We start from the raw sequence: 11752 nt of genomic DNA on the forward strand, positions 1-11752 counted from the left end.
AGGAAGTACAATTGAAATGAATTGAAAGTAGAAAATGTTTGTAAAAATTAAATTTCAAAACTTTTTTAAGTAATTTTTGTACACTTAAATTTTTTTTTCACTTTATATATTTCATATTTTGTATATATTTAATATACATTATATTTACTTGTATAATTATTTTATATATGCTTATATACTTATAAATATTTATTTTATATACAATATAATAATTTGTTTTATGCAATTTTTATTTTACACACACACACACACACACACACACACACACACACACACACACAGATATAGATATATAGATACATTTGCAAGAACTAAATTTTAACAAATATTTAAAAATCTTTTTTTTTTGTGCATTATCTGTCAAACTGCAGCGGAGTTATTTTGATTAAGTAAAAAATGACTAAACATCCTGCTAATAGAACACAATACAAACATGAATTTATAACATTCTGCTAAATGTCCTCTTGTGTTCCACATAAGAAGATGACATCACGCAGGTTTGTGTGGCCTGCTCTGCTGTCAGTCAGTGGAAGTGGGCGGAGTTAGTGAGGTCATGAGGTCAGTGAATCACAGCGGTGTCTGTTCTCTGAAAGAATGAGGCTCTTTGTGTGCCACACTTGTATTTATTTAGCCATTTTTACAGATCGTATCCGTGCATCATCTGTAATAATCTTCCACATACAGCCATCCAGGATCAAACCGATCCGCCTGGAAACCCAACAAAGACTCATTGTCCTCCGACGCAGAAGAAATGCATCGCGTCTCCTGATTACTGTGCAATCATTTGACTGTGGACGGAGCATCGATCAGTTCCGGCTTTCTCTTGTCCAAACAGAGAGCCTTTCATCACACAGCTACTCTCCAGATTAGCATTGAATTAGCATTTCAGTCACATGAGTCTGGAGATGAGGAGCTGGAGCCAGAGCCGTGTTCTCCCTTCTACTGTAAGAGCTCTCTGGTTTAGACTCGAGGACAGATCTGATCTGTGCAGAACTCATTAGTGATGTTGACTTCTCCTGCGGAGACCAGCGTCAGACACCAGACCCTCTGGTGTGTTGAGCTCCGTATCGAACCGTGTTCAGAGGTTTCCTCTCAAGTCCCTGAGGAGATTCGTGATACTGAGATAGCTAGCGATATCTTGACTCATTTAACTACAGTTTGAGACACTCTTAAGATATTATCGGAAAAGTCAGATTGGTAGCTTCTCCGTTTCCTTTTGTCTTTTTTAGTTTTGTTTCACTAAATGGAAAATTGAGAAAATTTGCCTTGACGGCTTTTAGAATCAGGGTTAGGGTTTGATGTAGTGTTTTTTTTTAATGCAGCTGATTTATTTTAGACACTGAGAACAGTGAATGGAACCGGGCGACTCTAAACTTGACCGGTTTATAATTCACACACTTCAGCCATAATGATATTTCAGAGAAAACCGCTTCCTTTCCATAAATCCTCTAAACTATAATCCTCCAAATCAGCTAAACATCGCCTGCAGCTTAGACTCCTGATAGAAGACTGAGACGATGAACACAAATCTATTAAATATTGCCGGGAAAAACAGATGGCCACTCATATGACATCACTTCCTCCATCAGAGGATAAACGGGTCACGGGAAGTCGATAGAGCTGAGTGATTGTCCTTCAAATATTAAATAATGTTTTAAGATTTTAATATGCAGCACTTTTTTTGAAACATTTATTGTGTACACAGAAGTAGCATTTTTTTTTTGGGGGGGGTTAAAGATTACAATAAAAAAAATATATGAAAGAATATAATTTTAAAATATTAAACAAAACTTGTAAATGTTAGTTAAAATAAGAAACAATATGAAATTTTTTTTTATTAATTAAATAAATATTGTTAAATCTAAACATGAATTTAATTTTAAAATATTACATTTTATCATGTTATTTTAAAATGAATATAACATTGCTTTTTGTTTAGAATTTTTTTATTTTATTTTATGTTTCTATTTTTGCACATCATATTATTCTGATTTCTGAAGATCATGTGACACTGAAGACTGGAGGAATGATGCTGAAAATACAGCGGAGCATCACAGAAATACATTACACTTTAACACAGATTCACACAGAAAACAGATGATTTACATTAGAATAATATTTCACTATTTTTACTGCAAATCTCTTTAAAATCCACTTTAGAATGATTATGTAGTGTATATAGTATTTAATGCAATTACATCAGATGTAACTCTACTTAAATTACAGAAAAAAATAAAAAAAAAATCCCCTAATTCAATTACAGTAATAACTTAGTAATGCATTGCATGTTCACAAGTCAAAATGAGTTCATTTCCATGTATACATTTATCAAGTTTTTATGCAACACAGAAAGTTCGTGGTTCAGTCGTGCGCTTGATCAAGTTCATTATATTAAACGATAACATGCTGCTTATTAAACCTTCTCAAGAATTACTACATCCACTACAGCAGCAGCCTCAAAGAAAGCCCTAGATGTTTGTCTTGCATAATTAAATGAAATTAAAAGGAGTTAAAATGTTTGCTCTAAATAATAAAAAAACAATCGACTCTTGAAGCCATGTGAAGGTTTGCTTCAGAACACTAGAAAGCTCGTTAGTGTTGTTGTTGTTTACCTTCTTGATTCGGAGATCAAACGGGAAACGCTCTGGTTTCTGGAGCGTCGTTTATTCCTCTCGAGTCCTCGCTGCTGGCAGCTTTGGAGGAACTGGGTCTAATTTGGGGAGTCCGGCTCCCCCCGGCCCTGGCTTTGGTTCGCTCCGGCGGCCCGGTGACTCCAGTGGCTCTGCTCTGATGGAAGGTCTCACTGTCTCGGGTCGGAGGGGGATTGAGGTCTTTCTTCAGCAGGAAGGTCAGGAACAGCGGCGTCTCTTTCTCTCGGTGACCCATCGCCCCCCCGGTCGCCCCCGGCTAATCGAAGGAGAACAGGCCAGGAATTAATCATTTCTGGAGCGTCCTGATATCGAGCTGCTGCCGCGAAGTGAATCAGTCCACACAAAAATAAACATCCATCCTGCGTCTCTCTGGCAGAGCCACCGGGCGGCCGGAAGCACAGACGTGTTGGGGAACATGTTGATTAGTTTGGGCCAAAAAGAGCCGAGCGCTCCAGACGTGTGTGTGTGTGTGTGTGTGTGTGTGTGTGCGCGCGCTAGACGCTTGTTCAGTTTGCTGCCTACTCGCCTTTTATCCAAACTTTTTACTGTGAATACGAAAGTAGTAGTGTTAAATATTTTTAAATAAGTATAAAAATTAATATTTTTTAAATGGTAAAAATTATTTGAAATTTTAAAAAGTTTAAATTAACATTAATTTTTATTTTATTTAATTAGTCCTTTTATAGATTTTTTAAAAACATTTATTTATTGTTCAATCACAATTGTGTAAATATTAAGTATTTAAAAGTACTTATTATAAAGATAAAAAATGTAATTGTTAAAAAATATTAATATATGATCGTCTTTAATTGAAACTTTTTTACTGTGAATCAAAGTTCTTAAATCATATATTTATAAATAATAAAAATATTATTCTAATTATTTTAAAGTACTTAATATTATATTATAAATATAAAACGTTTAAATATTAAGTTATAATTTTAAAATAATGTTATCAACCTTTTGAAATATTTTACTGTGAATACAGAAGTCTCATTATTTGTTGTTAAAATGTTAAAATATTTAAAGTACTATTCGAAAATAAAACTAAATTACTAAATATTAACATAAAAATAATTTGTAAAATAGTCTTTTTTTTCTACAGAAATACCATCATTTGTTGTTAAACTCCACATACTTTTAAAAAAAATATAGCATGAATATAATTTTTTTTTTAATATTCAATATTATTTTACTAGAAATATACAACATTTGTAAATATTAATATTTAATGTTATTTTAAAATCCATTGTCGCCGTTCATTTTATTACAAACTTTTTAGCATTTGTAGCATTTCAAAAACAAAATATTTACAGCAAATAAGTTTTATTATACAATAAAAATTATACAAAATATTTTATGCTATTGAAAATATAAAAAATAACATCCAATATTAAAAATAATTTTTAAATATTAACTATATAATATTATTAAAATAATTTAGTAACCCCCAAAACAGTATTGTTTCTTTTTATTACATAATTAAGATTAATTTTTAGGATTTGTCAGAAATACTAAATTACAGAATCATAAAGTGCAACTGAAATCAGAGCCAGATTGGATGAATTGTTTACGATTCTCATTTATATTCCTTCTGCAGTTTTGGATCAAGGATGATGGTTATTCAGCTCTTCATCATAAAACAGCGTTCAGTCAGAAGACTGTGTTCATCTGCAGAACTCATGACCTCTGATTTATAAAGTGAAATCATGCAGTAACGTGATTCACTGTGTGTGTGTGTGTGTGTGTGTGTGTGTGGATAGCTGATGCACTGTTGAAGAGCTGTGTGTTTCTGGGTCGATGCTAATGTTGTCCAGCGGTGGTCTCCAGGTAGTTAGCAGTAATTGCTAATGGATAATCTTCAGCACTTGTAAATTAGATTTTAAAGAATCACACGGGAAGAATTGATTCTTTCATTTGTGTGTATAGAGTGAACATAATGAACTAGAGCTTTGCATTAACACGCATAGGGTTAGGTGATCTGTAAAATCAGGGATACACGCACACACACACACACACACACACACACACACGCACACAATCTGTTTATCTGATGCTGTTGAATAGAACTGAATAAAAATAAAAATGTATATTTAATTTAAATATTTTCTGTCCAATTTTATGGTGTTCTTTTTTTATATAGTGTTATATAGTGTTAAATTGAAAGTCTTACAAAATTACTTTATATTATTTAATAAAAAAGGAAATAATTATTATAAAGCATTTTCGGTTTTCACCCCAGAAATTTCATTTTGGTGCATACCTACCTGAAATATTGAAATATTTCAATTTAACACACCCAAAAAAAAGAAAAAAAAAGTGTGTGTGTGTATATATATATATATATATATATATATATATATATATATATATATATATATATATATATTAGTCTGTTTTTATTTAATTTTAATTATTTTTGTTTTTCATAATAATTTGTTAAATGTTTAACAGTTGCATTGATAATTTTTTTATTTTTAGTAAGTGTTTTATTTGGATTATATATATTTTTTTATTTAATATATTTTAATTTGACTTTTTTTTTTGTTAATTTTTAAATGTAAATTTTACAAAAATTTTTGTATGTTTCATTTTCCTATCTTTTGTTTAAAAGGATAATTTTCATTTTGATATTTTTATAATTTAATTACAATAAGCTTTTTTCTTCAGTACAAGCTTGTTATCTGAGCATGCGAGCTCTATATAGTTTGAGGCTGTTTTGTTATTCATGCTATTTTGTGCACTAAAGGTTAATTTCACCTGTTATTAATGTGAGCTGGATAATAAATCTGAGATAATCTGAGCTCGAGGTGAGAAGGTCAAGCCGGTTTAGCTCCTGACTCTGTGATCACACACTCAGATCTGCTGGGCTTTTCTCCCAAATTATTTCTGGATTATGAAAATCTGCTGCTTTGATCTCTGATCGCGTGGCTGTCAGTTAGTGATCGGACGCTCTCCTCTGACTTCATCATCTTTGATCGTTCCCTGTTGAGGATCAAGATGTGCTCGAGGAGTTTGTGCATTAACGTCCGCAGTGCTTACATTTACATATTAATGCAAAAAAATCTAACAAAATAAACTAGTGAACATCACCTTAACCTTATTTACAAGCCATGGTTATTATAGTTAACTAAATCCATAACACATATTTTCATTATTTTAAATAAAATAAATGTTAAATGAAATAAATTATACAAAATTTATCTGAAATTAAGTATTTTTAAAATATTTTTTATAACTCAAACTAAATAAAACTTAGAAAATTTTTCATCAGTTTTGATGATTTTTGTCTTTTTTAATATTATAATTTTTTATATTTTTGGTTTTCACTGTAAAGGTTTAGTAATTTTTTATTTTTTATTTTTTTGTCTATATACTCTGTCTATACTGTATAGTTTTTCACTTTTATTTCAGTTTTTCATTTTTATTATTCTTTATATAACAGGTTTAGATTTAATGTCTAAAAACATTTGTACCGAAAATGTTTTTTTTTTAATCATTATTTTATTATAGAAATTCTCAAAGTATTGAAGTATTGACAACCTGAATTAACCTGAATCTTGCCATAAAAAGGTAAAAATATTAAAACATTTTTTTGTGCAAAATTTCTTCTTTTTAATGAGCCTTTATTTAATGATGTTTGATTGGCTGCACCTGCAAAATATAGTTGACTTTATGACCCTCAGAAATATCAAGATTAAGTTTAACTGAGAAACCGAAAGCTTGTTTGTTCTAGGAGAGCTGTAGGATTCGTGTAATTAATGCTTTTGTTGAATGAATGAGTGAATGGACACAGCTTTGACTTCACTCTGGTCTTTGGTCCAGTGTTTCATCTTCAGTGCCACATTAAAAATACAACATTGACGTGATGCTGTAATCCGTTTGTGAGGAAGAGTCCTGCATCGGCTGCAATGTTAAAAAATGCAGCACATGTCGGGACTTAAAAGACATGAGAGACCTGCTGAAATATTGAAAACATAAATTTTGTACTGGTGTTGCTTGTGTTTTTCCTTTGGAGAGAAGAAAGAGTCTGGAGACGAGTGAATCGATCGCTGGACGAGAAAACAGACTTTCATGTGAACTCAGACGTCTGAGGGAATGAAGCGTTTGCTCGGGCATCAATTAAAGCAACAGCGCAGCTTTTTCTTGTTTGTTTGGGAATGTGAGCGGCGATGATCAGACGTGTGTGTGTGTGTGTTTAGCCTCAGATCTGGCTGGAGTATTGATGTGCCATCAGGCCCTGTGGAAACAGTTTTCGTGTCAGAGTTAATAAGACGCCGCCGCAGACGTCTGGACTCTGTCGAGATACGCAGAGCCTCCAGCGCACCGCGGCATTCTGGGACTGTTTGCACAGATGAGCTAATCGAATGCCTTTTGGACAGCAAAAGGGAGTTTCGTAAATCCCAAAGCTTAGTATAAACTAAAATACTGTGAGAAATTATGATTCGCATGAAAAAAAGGTTCACGTTGTGTTTCATGCTTGCATCAAAAAAGACATCATGATATTATTTTCTTGATAATTGAACACATTTTACCCCAAAGATGTCCTCCTTACTTTTAATAATGCTTTATGAAAAAATAAAAAAATATATAATTCAATTTATATTACAATGTACATGTGACTAAATTGCTAGTAAATTTGTATTTTTATTTTCTGTGGTTCAGTGGTAGAGCATTGCGTTAGCAGCGTAAAAGGTTGTGGGTTCGATTCCCAGGGAACACAAATAGGTAAAAAAATCAAATAAAATGTATAGCCTGAATAAAAGCGTCTGCTAAATGCATAAATGTATTTATTGACATTTATTTAATTTATTTTTGAATGTCTATATAGTTTTACATTTTTAGTTTTAGACTTTAAATAATTATTAAATAATAAAAAAATAATTAAAGTATTTAATTTATTTTTATTTTTGTGCTTCAAGTTAAACTAAACATAAATTAACATTTATTTAAATTAATTTTTTATGGTTTCGGTTAACAGTAATTACTCTTGAATGGGTTTCATTAAAGATTTTATTTTATATATTATGGTTTTCATTCTTCTGGGCACCAGCTGTTTGAATAAAAAGAGATGTATGTGTTTGTATGTGTTCGTTTTCATCTGGAAGCGTGTGTTCGTTCCCATGACTCTACAGTTGTCATGATGTAGGGTGTGATCTAATCTGAACTCAAGCCCTCGTCATCCTGACAGCGACACGCTCCCAGATCAAGGGAATCCCAGCACCAAACCACGAGCTGTTTGTTCACAAAATGTAGTTGATCATGTAAAATCTGGCGTCTCGTTTTCAGATCAGGGAGCAGAAGATGTTGCATGCTGTCACAATAAAAGAGCAGATGTGAGAGACGCAGTCATTACACTCAAACCCCGACTGCGACGGCCCAAAATAAACTCCCACAATTCAGTCGCTCTTATTCTGAGCCAGATCCTCCGCTCCTGGCTGTGTGCATCCCAAAGATGGTGAAAAAACAGATTGATGCTCAGAAATGTCATGCAAACATCAGAACGCTGAGAGAGAAGGGATGTGATGGATGTTGATACTGGCGGCTGGGACGGGACGGTTGTGTTTTTGTAAAGTAAAGAGCGCTTGTGTTTGTGGCAGCAGATGAGAACGAGTGAGAGCGCTGCGGGTCGACTCGAGGAGAACGAGTGCTGGCTAACACTGATGTTGTTCTCCAGCGGTGTGCAGTGACTGATGAGTGCTGGTGATCAAGCAGGAGTTCCAGTGATTGACATGTTGAGCAGAATTAATCATTCTTCACACCGACTGAATGAACGAGAGTCTCTGTGTGAGAGGACCTTCTGCTATCTATCAGTTTATCTATAAATCTATTCGGTCCATCATCTATCATCCTGTCCTTTTCATCATTCATCCATCCATTCTATCCTTTTCATCCATCCATCATTCATTCTGTCCTTTCATCATTCATTCATCCATCCATCCATCCTTCTGTCCTTTCATCATTCATTCATCCATCCATCCATCCATCCTTCTGTCCTTTCATCATCCACACATCCATCCATAATTCATTCTGTCCTTTCATCATCCATCCATCCATCATTCATTCTGTCCTTTCATCCATCCATCCATCCATCCATCCATCATTCATTCTGTCCTTTCATCATCCATCCATCCATCATTCATTTTGTCCATCCATCCATCCTTCTGTCCTTTTATCATTCATCCATCCATCCTTCTGTCCTTTTATCATTCATCCATCCATCCTTCTGTCCTTTCATCATCCATCCATCCATCCATCATTCATTCTGTCCTTTCATCATCCATCCATCCATCATTCATTTTGTCCTTTCATCCATCCATCCATCATTCATTCTGTCCTTTCATCATCCATCCATCCATCCATCATTCATTTTGTCCATCCATCCATCCATCCTTCTGTCCTTTTATCATTCATCCATCCATCCTTCTGTCCTTTTATCATTCATCCATCCATCCTTCTGTCCTTTCATCATCCATCCATCCATCATTCATTTTGTCCTTTCATCCATCCATCCATCATTCATTCTGTCCTTTCATCATCCATCCATCCATCATTCATTTTGTCCATCCATCCATCCTTCTGTCCTTTTATCATTCATCCATCCATCCTTCTGTCCTTTTATCATTCATCAATCCATCCATCCATCCATCCATCCATCATTCTGTCCTTTCATCCATCCGTCCATCCATCCTGTCCTTTCATCATTCATCCATTCTGTCCTTTCATCAATCCATTTGTCCATCCATCCATCCTTCTGTCCTTTCATCATCCATCCATCCATCCATCATTCATTCTGTCCTTTCATTCATCCATACATCCATCCATCATTCATTTTGTCCATCCATCCATCCTTCTGTCCTTTTATCATTCATCCATCCATCCTTCTGTCCTTTTATCATTCATCAATCCATCCATCCATCCATCCATCATTCTGTCCTTTCATCCATCCATCCATCCATCCTGTCCTTTCATCATTCATCCATTCTGTCCTTTCATCAATCCATCTGTCCATCCGTCCATCATTCTGTCCTTTCATCATCCCTCCAACCCAAATCTTTCAAGACTGTCAAGTTAACATTCCAAAATTTTCTTCTTACATAGCTTTTTTCATTTCAGTTAATTCAAACTCAACTCTGTTACATTCAAATTCAAATTGTAATTCTGCGTCCTGTATCCCACCTCAGTTCAAAAAATTTAGGAATTAGATTTAAAAAGTGTTCTCAATTCCGTTATCAATTATGCACAATCCTACCATACAATATGCATCATTTACCAACAACAAAATTATTAGTATTATTCTTAACAATATTTTCTTGGTCCACTAAATGCATTAACTCAAGAAGTATGATGATTTCCCTCTCTTGCACCATGTTGGCTCTTGGTATTTGGCATGTCCTGCTGATATGGTGTATGTTGGAGTGTGACTGATTTTGATGTGTGCCCTCCTCTCTGCAGAAGACTGTCTCCTGGAGAAGTCCTACACAGACTGCGGCTACAGTCAAGGCAAAGACGATGACTTCGACTGGGAGCAGATCAACACCAGGCAGAAACCCTCCTCAGAGTCCTGGCTGCCGTCAGGTTCGTGAGTCTACACCAGTCTTTACTGCTTTATAGGATCAGGTGCTCAAGAGCTGGATGTCATGATGAATGACCGGACTCATGCTGATGTGTTTGAATGGAGTTTGAGGCTTCAGGGGATTCATTATTTCAGCATGTGATCAGGGTCGCTTTGATAAACACTGTTGTGTCATTGGCTGGACAGACTCCTGCTACGGCGCTTTAACAGGTTTTAATGAGAAGGTTTAAACTCATCTGATGTGTTCTGCAGAGACAGAGAACCGAGTGAGAGAGTCTTGACAGTACAGACTTGGTAAAAATACTGATTTGTGAACAGGAGGCATTTATTGTAGTATAATTTATTTACTTTTGAGCAGTTTTTGTTAATATTTTGAATTAGATTAGATTTTTATATTTTCTGTTTTCACTTGAATTTTAGTAATTTAGTATTCATTAATTTAGTAATTAGTTATTTGTTATTTTTAATAGTCTAAGTATTTATAAACTTTTTAGTTGTATTAATTTTAGTAGTCCAAATAAAATAGAATTTTATTTTACTTAACATTTTATTTTAGGTAAATAAAATATTTGTACTTAACATTTATTTTACAACTAAAAAAATGTATAAGTAAAATAAAATACTGGTTTAATATTTACTTAGAAGTAATTAAAATCTTTTATTTTTTTGTTGTATTTATTTTAGTGCATAAAATTAAAAAGATTTAATAGTGTTTTATTTTACTTAACAACATTTATCTTAAGTAATTAAAATCTTTTTATTTATTTTTTAGTTGTATTTATTTTAGTACTTAGAATTAAAAAGTATTAAATAGTGTTTTATTTTACTTAACATAATTTAAGTAATTAAAATCTTTTTTTAGGACTTTAGTACTTTATTTATTTTAGCACTTCAATTTAAATAGTATTTTTTTAACTTAAAATTTATTTTAAGTAATTAATCTTTTTTATTTAATGGTTTTAATTTTAGTTAACGGTAATAACTCTGAAAGGAGGCTTATATGTAGGAATCTTTTCCCTTATATTGTGACATTGTTTATTGTTGAGTCTCTTGTTCTATATTATTTATTTATTTGTATTTATTTATTGGTTTATTTAATAGGGACCATGAATATTCATGAACACTGTATTAATATACACCATGTAAATATGCCAGAATTAGTAACAGTAGCTACTTTTCATCTCGAGTCCCTAGTTTCCATTTCAGAGCAGCGCATTGAGCCCAATTATTCTATCTAAGGTTGTTTATGACCCTGTGTTTCAAAACAAATGTCACCATTAGTATAAAGAGAGAATCCATATTTAGAAGCTGTTTTCTGTTGTTCAGATTCTTTAGCATGTTTGTTGTCTCATGGTAGTCTCTCAACAGATTTATATTCACTAAAGTCAGGCCCTTTATCATCCAAAGGGGTCTGTAGATTCAAACGATTTCAAGAACTCTGGTTATGATCGTTTTTAAGCAGCACTCATGCTCATGAAGCTGTTTGTCAGACTCTAATAAACTGTTCCATTAAGCACAGCGGCTT

The 11752-nt window shown here is 33.4% G+C and overlaps 1 protein-coding gene across 16 annotated transcripts in view; it reads left to right on the forward strand.

Moving 5' to 3' along the window:
* The window catches only part of LOC113068748 (receptor-type tyrosine-protein phosphatase mu-like), a 156291-nt gene that overhangs the window by 21384 nt on the left and 123155 nt on the right, over positions 1-11752 (forward strand). For all 16 annotated transcript variants that reach the window (XM_026241593.1, XM_026241596.1, XM_026241599.1 and 13 more), the window contains exon 2: positions 10107-10229. In XM_026241593.1, coding sequence (XP_026097378.1) covers positions 10107-10229 — 123 coding nt within the window. The remainder of the gene's footprint in view (positions 1-10106; positions 10230-11752) is intronic.

The sequence above is a fragment of the Carassius auratus genome, linkage group LG49B, assembly GCF_003368295.1.
Source record: "Carassius auratus strain Wakin linkage group LG49B, ASM336829v1, whole genome shotgun sequence".
Lineage (NCBI taxonomy): Eukaryota > Metazoa > Chordata > Actinopteri > Cypriniformes > Cyprinidae > Carassius > Carassius auratus.